General features: G+C 37.2%; 1 protein-coding gene across 1 annotated transcript; it reads right to left on the bottom strand.

Moving 5' to 3' along the window:
- Positions 1 to 217: 217 nt before the first annotated feature.
- On the bottom strand, positions 218 to 23,277 carry ttll12 (tubulin tyrosine ligase-like family, member 12). The gene is made up of 14 exons (XM_039667714.2): positions 23,057 to 23,277; positions 22,706 to 22,854; positions 20,705 to 20,903; positions 18,593 to 18,752; positions 10,994 to 11,127; positions 10,733 to 10,809; positions 9,388 to 9,504; positions 8,932 to 9,126; positions 6,780 to 6,891; positions 4,097 to 4,248; positions 3,618 to 3,699; positions 3,470 to 3,538; positions 1,285 to 1,423; positions 218 to 927 (listed from the first exon to the last, which is right to left on the bottom strand). The coding sequence occupies exons 1-14, from the start codon at positions 23,189 to 23,191 to the stop codon at positions 776 to 778; spliced, it is 1,872 nt and encodes a 623-aa protein (XP_039523648.2). The 5' UTR covers positions 23,192 to 23,277; the 3' UTR covers positions 218 to 775.
- Between the last annotated feature and the right edge of the window lie 118 nt (positions 23,278 to 23,395).

Here is a 23,395-nt window from a genome sequence, read left to right as displayed (position 1 = left end):
ATTAATAATTTGAGTCAACGGGAATCAAACTTTTTAGTAAATTGAAGGAAAATAATACAGGAACTTTGCAGAGTAAATATAAGTAAGATACCCTGTGAATGAAGGGAAACACAAGATATCACAAGAAATCATTTGAGCCGATTCTTTTCAGTAAAGCAGTCAAATCGTTTTTGAATAGTTTTGCGAATATTAATTCAAATGGCAAAAGATCCCTGGATATTATTAAAAATAAATAAGTTTTATTTATTGCATATTGCTTTTTTTTGCATTAAATCATAATATACACTCTGTATGCATGTATTTCATCTAGGAAAGCAGGATGGAGTAGAGATTTTCCATAAAAGGACTTTTTATGATGTAATGTATATTCTTATTGGATGATCACCACACCACCCCTTGAACATGTAAAAAAAGCTTGCTTAAATGGCTAAATCTCTCAGCTGAATCATTCCTGACTTAAATGACAAAACCGAAATAAAGAAAAGATCTAACAAATATTAATAAACATACCGTTCTCATCAAACATATTTATATTAATATTTGTACTTAATTTCCCTCCGTTTCTGATCATTATACTACATTTTGCATTACAACACTAAAATCAAAGTTATCAGATTCAGGAGTGAACAATCCACACATCCTCACACAAGTGATTCATCTGTGTAACTGCTACATAGAGCACAACAACCTGATGACATATAAACACTGTGTTAAAGTGGCTTAAGTCATCTTTATTTACGGTGAAACGTTATTTTAGCACTGGAAATCTGGTTGGTCATAAAATCTGAGTGACAGGACACTGTTCTATCTGATCCAGGAACAGTGTTTGGAACATGTGGTTGTAAAAGCTGGGATGATAACGACAGGCCCGCTCACAGTCTGGGCTGAAATTAACCTCCAGTATCTGAGGCTGCATCACACGTTCTCCTGAAAAAAGAAAAATCATTCAATTTAACCAATGTGAGTCCTTTGCATTTTCACTTACAACTACGTTCCACTTCTTTTCCCATGACGCATGTCCTCGCTCTGAATTTATTTTGGCTCCGGGTCACAATGTTTTGTTTATGTTCATTATGTTACCACTACAAAACAAGGCAATTCAAATCTCACGGTCAAATTATTTTCTGCTGATTACACGTGTATTTAGACTAAATAACACCTTCATGTTTTTTTGTTTTTTGTTTTTTTGTACTTCTCTCCAAAACAAAAAAGTAAAAGGTGTTCTAATCTGAAATATATGTAGCATTAATATAGGGGAGTGTGTTTTGAGCGTCTAGGATGTACCTCCCACCGTCTGGTCCCATTTCAGCATGAGGTCAATGGCGTATATGGCTCTGGAGGAGGGGTTCGCACAGATCCCGTATGGAGCAGGACGGCAGGAAGCTGCTTGGAAGAGCTCCGAGAACGCTTTAAAGACATCTGCCTGCAACAAACAACATTCAAAAGAACAACAAATAACTTTGCACAATGACACTTACACTTACACCACAATTTAAAGTCCCTTTTAAACATAAATGCGTCCAAAACGAAAGAACTAATTATTGATTTTAGGAAACAGAGCCCATGTCTCCCCCTCACTATCATTGATGGCCAGCCCATCGAGGTGGTACAGGAATACAAAGTACCTTGGTACAACAATTGACAGTAAGCTATGTTTTGATTCTCACACTGACGCTGTTTGTGCTAAAGCCCAGCAGGGAATGTATTTTCTTCATAGATTGAGGAATTTTAACATTGACCCACTCTGATGAAAATGTTTCATTCTTGTTTTCTTGAGTCTGTTTTAACTTTATGTTTTATCTGTTGGTTTGGTTCCTTGTCTGCAAAGAACAAAAACCGACTAGAGAGCATTGTTAGAACGTAGCAAGATTGCAGGTATTAACTTCCCTCCCCTCTCCCACATCTACTCCTACTATTGCAGCTGACCCCAGCCATCATTTGTCCTGCCAGTTTAAGCTACTCCCCTCAGGTCGTAGGTACTCCATGCCCAGATGCAGGTCAAATAGATATAGAAACTCTTTTATCCCGACTTCGATCTCAAAATTAAATAAATTGTCAGAACTGCTTTAATGTACTTTTATAATGTACTATGTATTTTTAGAGACTATGTGTGCTTTATACCTTGTGGTAATGTTGTGCCTTGTGTTTTTCTGCTGGCTGTACAAATAATTGCCCTTCGACGACTCTAAAGTAACCTTGACAACAACTTTGACTTTGATTGGTTAGTTTGTTACCAGCGACACCCATGATATGACAAACCATACTTTCCCCCTAGGGACCACTAAACCACAAAGGCCAGATATCGGATCTTGCAGTTGTGTCTGGTGAGGTTATCTACTTTCAATTTGCAATTGAAAAAGGAAATTGGTTTTGCTCATCTAAATGAACTGTATAAAAAGGAAGAAATATTTTCTGTGTATAGTCAACCCTCTTTTAGACTCAGACCGTAGCTCCTTTACAACCTTTTCTTTGCAAGAGAGATCTCTCGACAACTTTGTTTTTCTATAGGCAAGAATATTATACTCGGAGTGTGACTTATATTTTATTTAAAAAGTATTAGAAGTTATGTTTCTTTATTAAACTCTTACTCATGATTATAGATGAAATATTATTTCGATCATCTGCTGCTGAGAAATAAAAATTGATTTTATCATCTGACTGGATCTCCTTGCATCAGTTGTTTTTTAATTATTTTGTCTCTTCTAGAAGTGCTATATGAACTTACACACACCCAAGTATGCACATTTTCTTGCGTTCACTGATTTAAGTGCTTACGATCACAGGTCAAGATCTGAGAGACTCCTTTCTAGTTTCTTCCCTTCCCCATGTGAATGTTCACTGGACAGATAAGGGCAGATAACAGTAACTGTCTGGAGTAACTTCACCTTGAGAGTTGTGTGTGTTTCTCTTCCTCCCTATTCTTTGTTCTATTCTTTCATTTTGTTTTAAACATCTTAAATTCTGAGGTTAGCTGGTGGCCTGAAATGAAAAACAAGGGAAATGAGCAACTATGTTGACCCTCTCCAGATAAACACTGCCATTGTTCATGACCCCTCCCCAAGCCCCAATTGGCCCACTTTGGACTAGAAAAAGTCCATAGTCCATAGTCATACCACGTGCCAAAACCTCCTTGAAAAGGCCCAAACAAGCCTTGGAAGTGACCATTGAAACATGAATGACTAATTTCATAGATCCTAATATACTAAATGAAGCAAGGGTGTTGAGTTACATCCAAGATATTTTAAGGCATGTTTCACAGGAAAAAAACATTTACATATGTAATTGTGATTATCAAAGATGACTTTCATTGGATACAATTATTGAATATTGGCTTCAATATGTTCATAAACGGAAGAATTAGGAAGTGAAACCTGAAGTGGGAACACTGTGTAGGATGTGTAGAATTTGTGTAACCAATCCTGAGCATATTTCACAACAGGACCACTGTATGGAAAATGTGAAGTCATACCTCAACCTGTTTCCATGGATATTGTGGATACTGGCTCTCAAACATGGGGATAAATTCATCATAGTGAATCTGATGGGAAATAAAAACATTGGTCATCTGAGATTAACCTTACAGACCTAAGCATAAACCCTGAGGAGAGTTTTTGTACTTGTTTGAGCTGCACGTCTTCGGCGTAGTTCATCACTGTGTAGTGTTTTTGATAGTCGTCAAAGTGATCCAGCGAGAAAGGCCTGGACAGAAAGACAAGCATTGTAATGCAGTGACGTATGAAAATATGCAGACAGGATGCTGTATGATTAATGTAAACGCATAGACATGTTTGCTGATTTCATGATGAACTAAAAGTACAAATAAAACACAATCACATATAATCAAATATTTTTCAATACCTTTATACTTTCATTCTTTCACGTTTTCTCATTCATCAAGCTAAATTCATGGTAAGAATCAGGACATACAGCTCTGTTATCTCCCTGACCGCGTTAGGTGACCTGGTTTCCCACTGTTTTTGGAGCTATTTCAACTGTCATAAAATACTTAAGCCACCTGCCATTTATACGATTAGTTCTGAACAAAGGGTTTTCAGATAAAGGATCTAAAGGATGTCGAATGTGTGTGGAGGTTTACTTGTTGGCAAAACGCAGCCAGAACACGTCATATGCATAAAGACGCAGCGGTTCCACAGAGCGCAGCAGCACCATGTAGCGGATGTCAAACTTCACCATGCCCACCTCATCTCTGTGAAACAGCACGGGGTCCTCCAAATACTTACTCACCACCTGAGAGAGACACACACAGGTTCAAGTCATCATAGGTGTGAAGGAACATAATGTCATCAGATGTCATTGCTTTTGCAATTTTCACAGACGTCTACATCAAATCACACTAGGCTTTGTTCACAACGCCAGTTTTTAGAGTGCGTTTTGAGTCTCCAAATATTCCGTTCACACATTAACTTATAAACGTGCAATAGGAGTCAAGCCTGTCTTATCTTATCGGTAACCAATGATCGAGAGTAATATCAAAGATGGCGACATCCATAAATCTGAAAAGTCTTATCACTTTAGATACGTCAAGAGTCCAATCGAGCCGCGAGTTCATCTGTCAAATCGTCTATACCTGACAGCAGCTTTTATTTCTGGGTGGGGAGTGGAGCATGTGTAGAACACAAAACCGATGGCAGGAGGTCTGGTAGTGAACAGTGACTGCATCTAAAATCTTCATGTAACACAAAACTCATATCTCCATTGCTTTAAGTCACCGAAACCACATATGAAAACCCGCAACACATAGCACACACACATTTGTGCAGCACAGAGCGAATCTCACACTGTACGAGTAACAGAAAACTAGTTGTCCGGTTCGGTTCACACAGCAAGGGGTTTCTGAGAATGCGTTTGTCCTGAAAAAGTACAGGTAAGGGTTTGGTTGTAGAATGCATTTGTCACTACTGTAAATAACTGAACAATGTGTGAACGTAACGGAATTAAGGACTCATACAGGACTGACAACTGTATTTGTTGGAGAAATCTACTTGTCTTAGTCATTAAAGAAGAATACACATGTCTGTTTCTGTGTAAGTGCCTAAAAGCATGTGAAAGGCAAGGGTCATGTTTGTGTAAGTGCCTAAAACCATCTGAAAGGCAGGGGTCAGGGGATGAAAGGCCGTATCCATGAATCCACTCATGTTATACAATTAAACGTGCAAGAATGTGCCTAAGTGCTCATGGTCATTCGTTTTTATTAGCTTTTTAGTTTTTATTAGAACATGTGAAAAAAAAAACATTTTTAAAAAACATGTGAGCATATGCTTCGCCGCAGTTAAAACAAAAATAAGGTTGAGTAAATGATAATGGTAGCGAAATAGAGAGGTGGAGCAGAAGAGAAGAGATACGAGTAAAGGCACCAATTGGTCAGCTCCGACAAGGAAAGAGTATAATATGGGGAGTTCAGACCAACTTAATTTCAGATGCTCTGGCCACCATGTCACTTTGTTGAACTGCTCAATAAAGTTGTTCTTCTGAGATCTGAAACCTCGACTCTGCGCAATTTCTGCAAGACCAAGATCTGACTCTGCTGAATTGAATTGACATATTCTGCTGCTGTGTGAATGTGGCCGTAGACCCTAACCCATACCCTACTGTTCAAAAGTTTTTAGTGTCTATGAAAGAAATCCCTTTATGCTCACCAAGGCTACAAAAATATTTGATTAAAAAACAGTAATATTGTGAAATATTATTACAATTTAAACTTTTTTCTATTTGAATTTATTGTAAAATTTAACGTATTTCTGTGATGCAAAGCTGAACTTTCAGCATCATTACTCCATTCAGCCTTGTCCAATAAAGTCTTATTGACTTCTGGAACTCTGCATCTTGAGGATTACGTTTGCATGATTGAGAAGACTTATCTCCACAACAAAATGCCAGTTGATTTTGTCTTTAAAAATCATTTGCTATGTAGTGACCATTAATTTGGAGAACAAAGGTTGCTGAAAGGGCACAAGGTGGTAAATATGAAGGGTGAAAACCACAAGTAAAAGCAATGTCGTCAAATAATACAAAGAAGGCAAAAACAGCGTAGACGGCAAGGAGTGAACAACTGGTAGGTCAGAAAGAAGTTTCAGAGAATGATTCAATTATAAAAGAAACAGTATGGCAAGAGCCTTGTCTTTCTTTTTTGCATAGCTGATTTTATTCTGTGATTTCATTATTATCCTTATTTTGCAATAAATGTAAAGTAGTTAATTCTTCCTCAGGTCTGTGTGAAAGAGTTACTTTGTTTCAGTGCCGTGGGACTATTTGAGGTCCTGCATTCCAGCTAAGTCCAAAAGACATTTAACCCTGAAGGGCGAAGATACTGTTTTCTGTCTTATTCTGCCCGAAGTGACCATCAAATGTTTTATAAAGCACGTGAAAGAGACTAAGCCTTCAGGGGAGACTCATAGAGAGAGGGACTCCAGCCCTCCCATGACTTACTACCAGCCTTCTTTTCTGGAGTACAACAGGCCATCTTTTGTGCTGCTCTTTCAATAGACCATGACAGATTACATTTTTGACTGTGTGTTAAATTCATTGTTCTGTTGTTTAATTGCCAATCTTTCCAAAAGACTTTCAGCAGACTCCAGGTGTAAGTTGTCACACTTGTAACAACAGGCCAGCAAATGTTGACCAAATGTTTGGGACAACTCTCAAGCTGTATTTTTTTCTTTCAACTCTCAAGCTGTATTTTAATATCTAATTCTGTAGGCTCAGACTCAGTACAGAAAGTGGGATAACAGGCTTGTGTGTGTGTGAGTGTGTATGTATACCTTTGGGGTGCTCTCTCGCTGTCTGATTATGTAGTTGAGGTTGTTCGTGGTGTGTGTGTCCAGACCGCGGGCCAGGTTCCAAGGTTTGCAGATCCAGTGGTTGTCCAGGCCTCTGAAATTATCATCGACACATTATACACTACAAATAATAACAGACAATAAATGAGCTTGACTTCATCTTAGGACCATCATTTATGCAGAATTTCATATTGGACTAAAATCGATTAATAATGATCATTTGCTTTGTATCCAGTGACGGAAACAGAGAACGGTCGACTAGGTACCAATGTGTTATTAGACCAAAGGTTCATTTTGTGCCGGAGTTCTCCTTTAAGGTACCTTTGTAGTAGTTTAACACTTGACTTAACCCTTCACGCGTAAATGCGTGCAACTAACGCAAATCAAGCAAGTGTGCATAGCAGTGATGCGTGGGTTGATCCAAAATGAGCACATTTGTGTTATACGTTTATGGCTCAATGATGCTAAGATGAGCAACTACTTTTAAAAAATGCGGGTCAGGAAGCAGGTCGGGTACAATATTTTCTTTCTTTTTTTTCGGTCCGAGTTGCGGGCGGGTTAGTTGAAAACCGGGTGCGGGTTGTTTATGCATTGACCCGCGCATCACTGGTGCATAGGCCACGAAGTGTTGGCGAAATAACACATTAGCGGACCGGGTTTTTCTTGCACAAAATAAATTAAAAGCACTTTCAAGGACCTTTATCTATGCATGTTTATTTTCAAGAACTTTCCAGGGCCTTGAAAAAAAATAATAATCAAGACTTACAAACTTTCAAGGACCAGTGGGAACCCTGGGCTATATTCTTATGTTGAAAGTGAAATCCGATATTTCAAAAAGTATTGTGCAATTTTTAGGAAGTTCAAAAGGCCGTCTAACAACAGCCACAAAAGTAAGTGGAGCAAGATGCTTTAATTAGATCTGTTATATGATTAAGACTTTTGGAAGTGGCTAACAATGGGAAACTGTCGATGTAACCAGTCAAATAGAAGGAAATCTATTCTGCGCAATGTACGGCAGGATGTAGATTTTAATGAATTTACAAAAACACATATGGACTTATATGCATGCACACATTCAGAAAACCCAAGACTCGTAAAGGGAGGAAAAATGCACACTCAGGGAGAAGTGTGTCTGCTCAGGAAGTCTCCAAAGAGGAACTAGGAGTCGCATGACTCTTGTGTCGCAAGTGTTATCTGTTGGAAAAACCCAGATGGTCTAAAAGATTGTGTCACACAGCCAGTATAAATAAGGCTGCTTTTTCAGTGTTAGTTGTTGCATCTTGATTCAAGATTTTTGCGTGCATCCCTGAAGGTAATCATTCTTCAGTCCAGCTTGCTGGAAAAGCTTTTTGATCTAACTGCTTAGCTGTATGATGTTAACTTAACATGCTCTTAACAAGACAAGGTTAAATTTTCATTTGATGCTTGAACTGTGTATGCTAAAACCTTTGTGACTGAACCACTTATACAGGACTGCCCTGTTAAGTTGGGAGATACTGAGGAATTATAATCTGTAACCTTTTCTTTTGTTGCTACTATTACCACACATTTTGTAACCAGTGTTATAATCGTTTGTATAAATAAATTTTCATTTTATAGAGACAAAAGTGGTATAGTTTTTTACCCCACGTCACAATACCAGTTCTATAAGCAACAATAAGAGCATTAGATCAATTCTTGCGAGAGCAAGAGGTCACCAGGACTCCACGGAAGTATCTCCACGGAGGGTGAGTATGAATTGTATTAATGGTTGTTGTTAGTAATGAGTTATTGGTTCACATGAATGTAGGGATACACCTAGATTTACTGGTATAGGTTAAATGAGCTAGAAGGGATGTTTATCCAGAAATTCTGACCTGACAGCAAAAGGCACCTGGCCACTTCGATACCAGAGTAGACTTTTGGAAGTGGCTAACAATGGGAAACTGTTGATGTAACCAGTCAAATACAAGGACATCTATTCTGCGCAACATTGTAATGTGTGTGCGTTTTTCTGTTCAGTCAGTCGCTGTCTGAATAGACTCCTGGACGTTTCTCTTTTACCCTAGCACGTTTAGTCTGATAACATAGTTTGAGAGAATTACCACAATCTGTTACAAATTAGTTTTGCAGCACTGATCGGACAGACGCTCACCTCTCCTGTCTTTGCAGGTAATGTTGGATAAACTGAGGCAGCTCAGTCTGTAGATTAAAGGTCTTGGGGAGCCACGGAGCCCCCTGACCTCCCCTGGCTCTCCGTGCCACAGATGCCAGGCAGTCTTTAGTGGTCAGCACCGTCTCACAGGGGAACTGGTTGAGCAGCACATGAGGCCGTTCCTCACTCAGTTTCCTATTAGTCAGTTGATCAAACCAAAGTATTTAAGTGCAACAAGAAAAGTAACAGATCACCAATTGCCAAGGGAGACAGACTAAAGTGTGTGGGCCAGGTTTTGCCCAAATTGTGGAACATTTCCATCCTCAACAAGGGTAAAAAACACCATCAAGTAAAACAATGTCTAAATTAAAATGCAAAATTGCAGAAAATGTTTGCATGAGGGTTAGGTTTAGGGATAGGATCGAAGTGTGCATGTGTGTGTGTAAAGCTGCTCACCGATATTCTCGGATATGGGAGAAGGTCCAGATTATGTCAGCCTCTTCCTCGTTTTCAGTGAATTGGAAACGTGGATGTTTCAGAAGGTCTAAAACTTGCTTCATCTCAGTGTAGACCCTGATTTGTGCATACAAGAAAAGACAAACTGAATACTATGGAATATTTCAGAATGTAAATTAATCAGGTGCGATCAATGTGAATATAGCCATTTATGTTGAGTTGTTATTCTATTATATATATGTTTTTGACAGTATGTGTGTGTGCAGATGCCTGTAAGAGAATGCAATGTGCTCACATATGGTGACCTGAGACACTCATTCTGCTATTAAGAGAATATATGTGATGAGTCGAGGCCTCTCGTTCCCAAAACTGATGCAAGGAGGAGATCCAGTCAGAGGATTAAGTCAAATTTATTTCTTCACGGCAGACATTTCGAATAATAAATGAAGTAAAATTAACTAATCCATAAACAGGATTAAAAGTTTAAGAATGAACAGTTAATATGACTCGTAATATCTCTTAAGGAAAATATAATTCAAAACCACTCTTGAGTATAATATTCTTGTTTAAAGGTACGTTGTTTTAGAGAGCTCTCTGAGAAAAGACAGGTTGTGAAGGAGCAGGGTTAGGACTGACAATTACAGAAAATAATCTCCTTCTTATGCAGATGCTTCAAAGCACCGGACTAAGTTCCTCTTTTCATATGATAAGAGCATGTATGCTTGCAAGGGACGTTTCAGTCCCCTGTGGTTTCACACCAGGAAAGGGGGGCCAAGCACACATTGTCTGAAGGTGTCAGAAAATGTATAAATCTTCTGAGGTGTCAGAAATGCATCAATCTTAATACCATACACAATACAGACATGTCATTTCTGCAAGATGTTCAGCTAAGATACAATCAGCACCATTTATTCTAAGACATTTTGAACTCTTTATGGTCTGTCGGGTGGTGCATAAGGCTTACGGGAGTTTGACCTCTTTAAGAACAGTAAAAAAGTTCACCTTAGGTCATGCAAAAAAAAAAAAAAATGCCTGACCATTTCATTACCCTTTAATGCCATGCAGTTTTTGTAAACCTCCCTGGCCTTGGAGAATGAAGGATCTAGATAGAGAACTCAACTGCCCACACAGTGACCCAAGATTTATAGTCGTTCATGAAGTTGCATGCAGAGACATGTTCCAGATCCTCATTCTCGTTCTGACTCACACACACAGCTATTTAAATACACATAATGTATTTTATACTCTACAAAATAATGTAGAAATAATTATGAAATGGAAATAAGACTTTAGAGTGGCAAAGACCACAATGAAACAATACTTGACATTCAACATAAAGGCTTACTTTAAAACTTTTCCATCTGGTACAACAAAAGGCTGGATGTCCACAGGAAGCGTCTCTTTGTTCTCTTGTAGAATCGTCTGGAAAAGTTCAGTGGTGTAGAGAGAAAATGGTACTTTTGATTTTTTGGATCAAAAAGAGGTCCACAAAAACAGCGAAACAGTCTGACATATTACAAGTAGGAATGCCAACAACCAAATAAGATGCCACATAGACAAAGTAACACTTCCAAATAATATTTTTAAGATGATTAAATTCACTCACTTCATAGTAAAGGTCAGACGGTTCCCGGATGTCATCGCTCACTGCCTCAAGGTCATCGGGTAGCCATGGCAACAGACGGCATCTCCTCACTAAAGCGTCTCCTTCTCCGTATGCAAAATCACGCGTCACCTCCTCTGATTAATGTCACAAATGTCATAACTCTAATCAAATCAAAGGCAGAAATTTGAATAAAACATCTTTATAATGAAGAGGTGAATTAAAATCTTTTATTATTTAATGGATGGAAATCATAGTTTCCTTAAATTCATTGCATACATTAATAGCAGAATGTATGCAATGAATTTAAGGAAAATATCTGTATTTTGTTATCTGCCAGATCTTCAGTTTATATTTATTTAATCTGGCTATTACAGAAATATGCAGTTATTTTGTAATTAACGGATTTGATCGTCATGCAAATGAATCAAAAGTTCTAAAGTTTGATGTTTTATTCTTATTTTGCTGTTCTCATGATAGCTGTAAAGCTGTAAAATTTTATATTTCTGCAAAGATTTAATAGGAACTCATTCACATTTGCTTGGGCCCAGGGATAGTGATCACTTAAGACTGGAGTCGAAACCACATTTGTTGTTCAAATTTATCCTGCACCTTGACATGTCACTGCTAGACATTCACATGACCTTTAAAAAGTTACAATTATGGTTGAAATAATCTATGCTTTTCAACAGTGTCAAAATAGGCCCATCCGAGAATGGCATTGGCTGTGCTTTCTCAAAATCTGAACCTCTGTCTTCATCCAAAGGACACAATAAGAAGCCTGAGACAACAACCCTGTCCGAGTTAATAGAAGCTCTGAAGATTTAGATGCATTATTGTATCTTGAACTTTTAATCTTGTGATGTTGTCTGAAACATCCTTTCTCCTTCTGCATCAGCTATTTTCTACTAAGAACATTGCTCATTATGAAATATCCTTTTTTATTACTCTGCATCAGCTATTTTGTACATACCTCATGTCTGAGACAATGGTCTTGCTTTGCAAACATGTAGTGTGCTTAGAGGGAAGTCAGCATAAAAAGACTATAAAAAGAGAAAGGAAGATTCATTTCCCGCAATCAACACTTTGACATGCCAGCAGTTGTCAGAGGCGAGAAGCTTCAAGGCTAGCTAGTATCTATCTGTTAGTTAGTACTCATTTATGATCTGTAACAAGTAATAATTTTTTATTTGATTATCGTACTAAATTTTGCAAACTTTTATTATAATCATCTAACTGGACCTTGGATCATTGAAGTCTTCTCATAGGGACAGAAGGGCCCTTTCTGAAAACACCGATTTCAGTGGGTGAGCATTCTTTTGAGAGAAGAATAACCACTGTGATATTTGATTGATCAAACAGCCTAGCCAAAGAGGCACCATATAACATGTGTGTATGTATAAGGATATATATAACAAGTTGTTATATTGCAAACACGGTTGAAGAGTACCAAAAGGGTATAGAGGGGAAATCTATTATTTCAATAACAGAATACAAATTTATATAGACTGATCACCTAACTCTTGAGGACACGACTAAAGGATAGGCTCTTTAGTTACCGCGAGATTATATTAATATCAAGGACGGGATATTTTATCATTTATAACAGTATTAATCGTGAAAATCCATCACAACGGGTACTTCTCTGTCACATACTCTAGCCTAGTATGAAGTGTCTAGGTAGACGTATTGCATTCGTCTTCTTTGTTTCTTTCAACTTATTCTTTTTTTCTTTGAACTTCATCAACTGAGAAACAAAATATTTGTTGCATCAGTTTGAGCAATATATGGCTACATTAATATGGATTGAAATACAGGTTTGAGTCTTGAAATGTTCGATTCAGTTATAGAATGTGATTGTCACTCCTATAAACAACTGAACTGTGTGTGAACAACATAACTGTATTAAGGACTCAAGTACAGAAATGACAACCGTATCTGTTGCTGTGTGAACGCAAACATGTTAAAATGTGACAATGAATCTTAAGTAGTAGTTTATATCAGCTCAAGTTTGCTTTGTGTGGATGTATTGCCGTGTTCCAGTGATGTGCTGCCACTCAACCTTGAAGGAAAAAATATAGTGTCTATGTTTTATCTAATGTTGTGTCTACAGGGGTTGTATATGTATATGATAACCATGTGAGGATGTCAAAACAACAGCCTTCAGGAGAATCAGAGGAAACAGATGAGTATGTAAAATAAATAAATAAATAAATAAATACTATGGAAGTCAATGGGGCCCCATGAACTGTCTGGTTACAGACATATCTTCTTTTTTGCTTAACAGAAGAAAGAAATACATACATGTTAGAAACAACTTGAGAGTGAGTAAAAGGATAGTTCACCCAAAAATGAAAATGTCTTTAATTATCCACATTTTCAAATAAAAATAATGTGTACCGTTAACCTATGATGTAAACTGGCCTTCCATAAGGCAATAGGTACTGGTGTTTCTGTAAGCCAAGTTAATGAGAGGTGGCATCCTCTTATTTTCCATGGATTTAGGAAATGTGGAGAACTCACTATGAACAGAACTTTGATTCACATATTTTCATGTGTGCTGAGAAATATACTTTTTGCAGCAAAATATTTAATAATTTCTACCAACTAAACGTGACTTTTATATGTGTTATCTCATGTTAAAATCTGAATATCAAATCACATCAAGCTCATATATCACTATATCACTTTCACAAGCCAGGTTTTACTCGGACGGCAGACGGCTTAAGCACCAAGCCGTAAAAGACCAGTAAAATGGTGTGAACGATGATCTCCTTTGTTTCCTGTGGACAGTGAAAGTCAAATGTGTCGTTCGAATGTGAAAAGCCCACTTAACATCTGATCTTAATATTTGTTTAGGGTTGCCATTTCTCCCATTCTCACTTGAATTTCTGACTGGTGGACTCAAGTGAGCATCTTTGATCTGCCTTTTATCATGATGCGCAGACAAGTGAAGCATGCTTATCTTCACAGCCTAGGGGCAGCCTAAAGTGGCCTGAGTCATTCCACAGAGGTATAATCCCCTTTGTTCCCAAGGGAGCGTTAAGGTCATAGAGATTGGAATCTATTTGATCCTGTCATTCAAGAGATAAAAAGGATGAGGTTGAGCACCCGCTCACTAAAACAGCCAGTCAATAAAGACAGACGTGCCCATTAAAGATGTAAGAATCAACCAAAGTTGCTTGACTTAAAAGAGCCAGGAAAAGCAGAAAAAGGAACATTTCTATAGGTCTTGTTTATGTTTAATCATTTAATCAAATCTAATTAATCATATAGTTTGTTTATCATTATCATCATTTGAAATGTATGTTCAATGCTCTTTTTACTTATTAATCCTGATGTCTCTTGACTGAGAGTTCATTCTGTAGGATATGAGCAGAAGTCTAAAGTTTCCAATAGACCACAGTAGAACACATGTTTTTGTTATAGTGATTAAATATATTATCTTAACTATCATGTCTGCAGTAAATACATCTTGCATGTGGGACTAAGAGCAGCTTCTTTCCTTTATGCATGATGTATTGAGACTAACAATTTCCTGACACATTTGGCCCAGAACATGTACTGAGATATACGTCTACAAACCCACAAATCACCAGACATGAGTCAAAGTATATTATTATTTAATTAAATTATTATTATATGCTGATAATTTACATTGCCCTTCAAAAGTTTGGGGTTAGTACATTTTTATTTTTTAAAATCAAATAAATAGGCTTATCATTTAATATTGCTTTTAGGAGTATTATTATTGTTTTATTAATATTCATAAGTAGTAGTAATGATAATAGTAATAGAATTCATATAATTCTAATAATTCATAATAGTAATAGAATAGATAATAGAATTCATAATAGTAGTAATCGAGTCCATACCTAACAAAAAACGTTTGGTTGATCTTACAGAGACCAATTTCAAAAACAGCATCCCATAACTAAGCCAGAGTGAAACAAAAGGTGGTATGCTTGATTTCCGATCAGGAAATATTCTTCTCTAAGCCAAAAGGCATGCAAAAGCACATGCAAACTGAATAAATTTGATTATGAAAAATGTCTCAGACACAACAGCTACCAAGGAAAACCCGCAATCCCAACATGAACGGTTGATGAAACATACAGAGAGTGCTCCTGATGAATAAAATGACCAGAATACCTGCATGCAAATCCTTTTCAGAAAACATGATACAGAGAATAATTAGTCCATAAATAGGTTTCTGGTTTTCTTTTCCTTGTTGGCCCACAAATAATCCCCCTGACCCATCTTGCTATAATAAAGGAGGAGAGAATCCCACCGTCTTTGCATTTACCTCCTGCAAAAGTACCAAAACACTTTGGAAGCACATATGCAGATAACAAAAAACAGATGTGAACATACAGAGAGAGCGAATGGCATGTTCCTCGCTTCCATCTCGACGCAAATACAGAAAAGGTCGTAAAGAAACCCTTAGGTCAGTGTGCTATAGCCAGTGTAAGGGAACTGGCTATTTAAAATGTGCTGCTGTAAGAGGAGCTTTTGTTCTGTTCTATACATCTCAGCCATGAGTCATTATTAGTCATATGCATGAGGGACTTCCTATCTCTGGTCTCTTTCTAAAGGCATGTCGCTAAAGGCAGTTAGACACTAGCTATTTACTTATGTGCTTTGCAGGAACAAAATCCAGCCGAATTCAAGACTATATAAGAAGAAGACCAAGAGGGACTCTTCGCTCTTCCTTGCAATCCCAGTCTGACACACCAGAAGTCGTCAGATGCGAGAAGCTTCAAGAGTATCCATCTGTTAGTTAGTACTCATTTATGACAAGTAACAAGTATTCCTCTGCGTTTGATTCTTTTAATAAATTCTGTTGAAAATCTTTATTATAAAACATTTATTATAATCATCTCTGACTGGATCATTGAGTGCGAGTCACATTCTTCCTAGAACTAGAACAAGCAGATTTCCCCAACATAAGCGCATAACATAAGACTAGGCGCGAGAGAAAGCGCAAGACATGTTTGGTTAGGGGAACTGAAACCCTGTGTACGTGCAGGAGCCTTAGTCCCAAGATAAGAAGAGGAGGGGGATCTTTTGGGTATATGAACTCTGTAAAGGGAGAAGACTTTTGCCCTTCTCATATCAGACTCTGTCTTGCCTTTCTTGCAAGAAATAAATATGTATACTTATGACTTTCGAGATTTGTTCTTTAATTGTTATTTAAGATCTACTGTAGGTACAAAATGTCCACAACAGATTGTTAATTGAATTTGTTAAATCCCAAATGCTGATATTAATCAGTTCTGGGGATAAATGCATCATATTCTCATTATAGAAATCATTACTAAAATATATACACTGCAAGAGCAGAATTATATGGAACCATGTGACTGAGAAGACAACGTTGATTAATGTGATGGAAGGAGAAAATAGTTACACCCCCAAATAAAGACAATGTCTAATTGGTCAATTGGCCTTATTCCATTGAAAATTTTGTTTTGTAAGTTAAGTTTAGTCACAAAGATGTCCTATAACAAAGCTGAAGCCTCAGCACGAGAAGAAAAATGAGACCGTGGTCTCATGAGGTCACAAAACCCAGAACATCTGGAAAAGATCTAATCAGACGAGAGGGGAGGGAAAGAGAAAGAGAAAGGGGTCCTGACTGGAGACTGGAGATGCAGGCTAAACTGGAGGAAAGGAGATACAGAACAATAATGACAAAGCCAGAAAGAGTTTTGGGGAGATCCCAATCTGGGAATTGAGACATTTTATAAAATGTATATGAAAATGTAACAATTTGACCTCACTGAATAAGATACAAACATGTACGAATTGTCTTTTTTTTTCTTGCAAGAAAAGGTCTACAGAGTGCCTGCAGAGTGCGACAAAGAAGGGAGGGCATTCTTCCTTCTTTATAGTCTCTAAATGAAGAGACATGACCCATAACTAACACATTGTTGCATCCTCCGTTCTCTAGTTGTTACTTCCTCTATGTTATCATAAAAAACACGTTCCATCCTCCTACCCTTGAATAAAGGCCCTTTGTCTCAGTCACATATTAGTCGCACATTTATTTTTGTCAAGTCACGAATACAAGGTCACGGTTCATGTTATGTTTCTTTATTAAACTTTTAATCCTGATTATGGATGAAATATTATTTATTATTTGATCGTCTGCTGATAAGAAAATAAAATAGATTTTATCACCTGACTGGATCTCCTCCTTGCATCATAAACTTAAACTTACTAAACAAAAAATATTTTATTTCAGCATTATTTAAATTAATAGAAATGTTTTTAATAGTTTTAACGATAATAACCCAGTTCCCGAAACATAATTCATATTTTTTTATTTTCAAAGAATCACAAGATTAGAAGAAGCCAACGAAAAATGAGTGTGACACATTAGTGAATATATAAACCATTAAGAGATTCATCAGAAATGCCTAATATATCCAAATGCACATGACAAAACGGTGGTTCTACTTTAAATACTAAAAACTTTTCAAATCAGATATCAATATCAGTACAACAGATATTGGTTTATTTCAGTAAATGACTCTTAAAAACAAATCTTGTTCACTCTAATGTAGATTTGTCATTGTAATAAAAGTAAAGAGCCCTACATAAACACAGTCTAATTATTTCTGCTAAAATCCTACAGGGAGAATCCATCAGGAAATGCTGGAGAGAGCTGAATTATCCCACCACAGCGCGCCTGGCACAAAGCTACAAAATCATGCAGACACCTGGAGATTGAGTATGCTCTCCCTTAAGAAAACAAGTTTCTGGAAGCTTGTTATCAGTGTAGACAAAGACAGGCCATTCATACTAGAAAAAGGCTGTTTCCGAAAACTTGGCAGATCAATGCCCTATCAGGCGATGACTTCACAGTTCACAGAGAGCGTTTGTGCACAAAGGCACCTCACAAAACTCATTTCTGAGGCAGCGTAATGGTTTAATGATCTACAGAAAAAAAAAAAAGAGCAAGCTAGAAAACTGAAACTGAAAACTGGTGAAAACAAAGCAAATATTTAGATCCATTGCACCTCCTTCTAGGTTTATTTCTCCAATGTTTTTTTTTTTTTCAGAATCGTGGAAGAATCACAATCTCCATTATACACAAAAAAATCGTAACACTCAATTTATCCACAAATGAGCGTCTCTTTACAGAGGATTTGACTGCAGACTGTTTTGTTAAAGAGTCAAGCTAATTTACATACAGCATCGGGATCATTTGAATTGCATGTTCGTGTTATATATTATGTTGCAGAGGGAATCCTGCAAAACCATTACTCACTGTGAGAATAAAACACCTTCTCTCAGTGTGTGTTGTGTATATCATTTATCTCCCTCCCTTCTCCTTATCTATGCTGGAGACATCAGGCATCCTTGAACATTCCTTAGCTTTTAGCTCATGACCTAAATTATAAGACAGATGGTCTAACACTCATGAATAAATTTAGGAAAAGACATTTATATATTGTTTGGAGTGTGGTGTACTCTGTGTTTTGGTATCTAGCATCTGACATTACATTTATATTAAAGTATAACAGAAAGTTGAGATGCAAAACTATTCTTATATTGTTTCTTTGCTCTGATTTTGTACTTGTTTTAGTGTTTGCATACCTCCATTCTCCAGGTCTTGCAGTGGCCACAGCACGGAGTAAGCGATCTGTTGCGGAGAGTAGAACAGAGGAGCCAAACAGCAGGTCGGCTGGGAAGAGTGCTGAATCTGAGATCCAAATTCATCCATGATGTACCACACAGGCACCTTTTCTTCTGCAGACTGCAACAGCATTGTTATAATCAAATCACAATCAGGAGCAACATCATATCTCACACTTAGAGATAGATTAAAGGGGTATATGTAGAATTCAGAAACCCTTGTTCACCAGCATCATGTCTATATACAGTATCTGGTTATGCGACCGAGACTACTGTATAGTTTGAATGAATTCCTTTTCTTTGAATGACATTACAGAATGGCTATTTCAGCATTATCCTGAACATAAGGATTCATTGTGTGTGTCTTAGAACGGAAGAGAGGATCTCGAGATGTAAACATGATAAAACATCACATGCTTATGATTTTCAAGACAAAAACCCTTCACATAAAAATCAGTCTATAGGCTTTCATGGACAACTTAGAAAGTCGTGTAAGGTCTCGATTTTTAGGTTACGTTACAAGCTGTTCACACATTAGAAAAAAAAGGCTATAATTACACAAATTTTCTTACATATTGTGAAAATAGGCCTTTTTGAGGATGGCACTGTCCTCAATTTCTCTGAATCTTCAGCAGAACCTCTGTATTCAAACGCAGAGGTAGAAAAGTGCACAATAAAAAGCATAATGAAACTTGTTTAAGGGAATTGTCTGAGCTAATAGGAGCTATGAACATGTAAAATATATTACTGTGTTTTGAGCCTTTCCTCCTCAGCTATAGCCATTAATCATATACACTAGGGACCTCATATCTCTTAACCACTTGTTGCTTTCCACAACAGCGGTCTAATGCAAGCATGTTACTTATTATAGACAATAGATTGCCTAAGTGATGACGTCATTTTGGAGGACAACACGGAAGTTAGCGGCGCATGGGTTCCCTCGATCGAAAAGCTATGCATTTTCCACATAGACTTTTGGAAAAATGGCAAAAAAAAAAAAAGATCTGTGTTCAACAAAGAGTTGAAGAGTGACCCTTGCACGTTTTGTCTATGAAAATAATCTTTACAAGTTAATCCAAAATGTATACATTTTTAAGCCTATATAAAGACACAAGAAAAGCCACACAATAAAGTTTAAAAAGCACAAGCAGGTTATAACTGTGTGTTTTATGTCATAGATCAAAACATGAAAATATTTAGAGGCTTTGTTCACCACAGACCTTATTTCAGGCGATTTAGCAAAAACCCATTCAAAAATCCCATAGACTTTAGGGCGAGGGAACCGGAAGTGCTAAAATGCTAACTCACTTCCACATTTTGGCCTAGAAAGTGACGTGATAACTTCGGCACTCAATTAGTTGCTTTTAGTGCACTTAGAGGGGACAAAAGCCAGCTGCATGAAAAGACTATATGGAGGAAGACGAAGAGAAATTCTCGCGACCACCAACCTGACACACCAGCAGTTGTCAGGGGCAAGAAGCTTCAAGCCTAGCTAGTATCCATCTGTTAGTTAGTATTCAGTTATGATCTATAACAAGTATTCCTTTTTCGTTTGATTATTTGAATACATTTTGTAACATTTATTATAACCATCTGACTGGACCTTGGATCATTGAGTGAGAGTCATTTTTTTCTAACTGGGCCAGAAGGACCCTTCCTGAAGAGAACGACTTCAGAGGGTGATCATTCTTTTGAGAGAAGAATAATCACTGTGATATTTGATTGATCAAACATCCTAGCCAAAGAGGAAGCATATATAACATGTATACGTGTATAGGATACATGCACAAGTTGTTATAGTGCGAGCACGGTTGAAGAGACTTATAATATAAAGGGGGAAGTCTAGTATTTCTATAATATAATAAAAATTTATATAGACTGATCACCTAACTCTGGAGGACACGACTAAAGGATAGGCTCTTTAGTTACCGCGGGATTATATTAATGTCTTGAACAGGATATTTTATTAAACGATATTAAAGATGGAAATCCATCGCAATTGGCAAAAAAAGGCTATTATTAAATGAATTTTTTTCGTACATGTAGCCCCTTCAATATTACTCCTTCTCTTACCCCTTGGGAAAGCTGATATGTTTGGTTGTATTTCCACATGTTGTCCAGGACGAGATCCACGATGTCCGGATCGGGTGCCTCTCCGTGGAAAGGCAGACCCATCAGACTGGCCATACGGATCAGCAATCCGGGAATCTCCAGCAGCTGCTGTCGGGCGCTCTCCACCCTGTACGTCCAGGCGTGATCTACAAGAAACACACTACAAACCAAAAGACAGAAACTATTTTAAAATCAACCAAAAAATCCAAGCATTCCTGCTATTGTTCATAGAGAAGAGCAAAGGCAAGGTTATGGGTTTGATTCCAAGTGATCATAAAAAAGTTAATAAAAAATAATAATAAATATAGCTTTGATACATGCAAGTCACTTTGCTAAATTCATAACTGTAAACGCATTCAAACGTAACTGTAACAACAACAAAAATCAACATGTCTGCACACCAAAAAACTCTAAAAAACCTTCACCACTGTAATACAATTTTTTTTTTATGGATATGTACCATGGTAATCGGACAAGGTTGAGATTTTTATGGACGATCTTATAGTTGAACACCTCTGGAGGGACAACGCAAGGAGAGAAAGGCGCAGGAGAAGATGCTGCAGGCAGCAGCCACATTTAATTTTAAAGGGGAACTCATCGTTTGCCTCAGACACAGAAAATGTGTGAAACTAGAGAAAGGTCTAAAAGGCTGCGATAAAAAAAAATTACCAAATAAAGCTTTTGTGTCTGTGCTGCATAAAATGGGTGTGAAAAGAAAATAGATATTTTTTAATGTGCTTCTGAAAGCATATGTAAATAAAGGACTAAGATAAGTCCAAAGTTTTATCTTATAAGGGAATTGGCTGTACTATAGTGCAATTGCAAAGTAGAAGGCGCAATTCAGGTGAAGACTTTGGATTTTTTTTTTTTTTTTTTAAATAAAACGAAATCATGTTGTGATGATTCATAAAACGTTTTAAACAAGTCTAAGATTAATTTTTCCTAATCAATATTTCATGATTTTTATAATGAAATATTGGCAATGCCCAGTGCATTCGAATCCAACATTGAACTGGTTACAGGCACTGGCGCCAAGGACCCAGAATCGACATCTTGCGTCTTTAATCTAAAGGTAAAGGGGAATATTTGATTGCAGCAGATTATGGGAATGTTTTAGAAGGATCTAGAGTTTACAATGGGATACAAATAAATACAATATTTATCAAGTTGTTAGAAATAAAAGTCTTCCAACCACGAAGTGCCTTTTTTTCTCCGTCCTTTTAGTTGTGAATGAACAACACAAAGTGAAAATAACCTGCACTGGGGAGCCAGAAAAATAGCTTAGCTTTCTAATACTTGGCATGCAAAATATAAATTGGAAATACAGTGGGAGTTATACTCATCTGACCAATAAGATCAGAGATGACGTCATACAGATATCAAATATACGTTATATAATATTTATACAAGTCCATAGTCAATATCCATCTAAATTTCCACACACTTGAAAGGCTCTCAAATGTATAACAATGTAAAGGAGAAAAGAAAGGGGAGAGGGAGGAATGGAGGTCCTTGTTAATATAAAACAGATGTTTGACTTACATAACATTAAATACTATACAAAGGAATGTGTCGACAAAGCATTTACTCTGAACAAAGCTGAGAAATAGAAAAGACATTTCTTACACAAGTCTAGCCTAATTAATAGCCTCCAGAATATTTGTGTCCAATCCATATGCTCTCCCCAGAAAAAAAAATGCTACTCGCTCTTGTGCCAAGAAACTGTTGTAGATTAGATAAAACCCTGTTTTCATCTCTGGTGAACTTTCTCTGGTGAACCTGGTGAACTTTCTCTTTCCTATGTGGGTTAATGACACATCACGGTCTGTTGGGTAGTGTAGTGTGTATATAGTGACTAAACAAGAGAGAGTGTGAGAGAGGGGAGGGTTGGTTACATAACAGAAAACTGAGAGCCCAATATATTTAAAGAGTCTCCGCCAAACGACTCTTTGCTGTCCTCACCTGGTGGGATCAGCAGCCTGCAGGACACTCTCTTTGGTCACAATCACTTTATAACCCATCTCAGTTTGAGGATTGGCTCTGTGTTCATCATCCTCATCTTCCTCTTCTTCCACATGCATAATCCCAAATACTTCACCAGCATCAAATACCTAAAAGAGAAAGAATTTACCTCCCCATACAAGTTCAAATAACACTGTAGTCTTGGTACTTGGTTTTATTCATGTGACAGTAAGACTATTATTTAAATACAACTATTTATGAATATTTACAGTTTCATAAAAATAAAACTACTTCCATACGCTGTCAAAATGGCACATATACATTCACAGCAGTGGTGGTTGTGTTATTTACCTCATTGGCTAGTTTTAAATGCAAACTCTTCCAGTAAACCGGGGGGATTCTTGCCGCTTTTAAAGCGGGACTGTGCAGAGAGAGGAAGACCTGATACTCTTCATCCTCTTCTCCGTTCACATCACCGTTCTGCATCTTTCTTTGCTAGTTTTCTTCAGGTTTTCTTTCTGTCAACTTACATGTGTGTACTGTGCAGGCTGCGGTGCATTGTGGGTAAAATGTTTAAAGGGCCAGCACGTCTGATTCAGTTTGTTGAGAGGAAAGTCTGATAAAAATGAAGATTTAAATCAATTTAATAATTCACACATAAAAAATAATTTATTATCTTTTCAATTTTAC

Source organism: Pimephales promelas, chromosome 24, assembly GCF_988280905.1.
Source record: "Pimephales promelas chromosome 24, fPimPro1.hap1.1, whole genome shotgun sequence".
NCBI classification, from domain to species: domain Eukaryota; kingdom Metazoa; phylum Chordata; class Actinopteri; order Cypriniformes; family Leuciscidae; genus Pimephales; species Pimephales promelas.
Note: the sequence above shows the minus strand (reverse complement) of the source record. Positions and strands in the feature narration are given on the sequence as shown.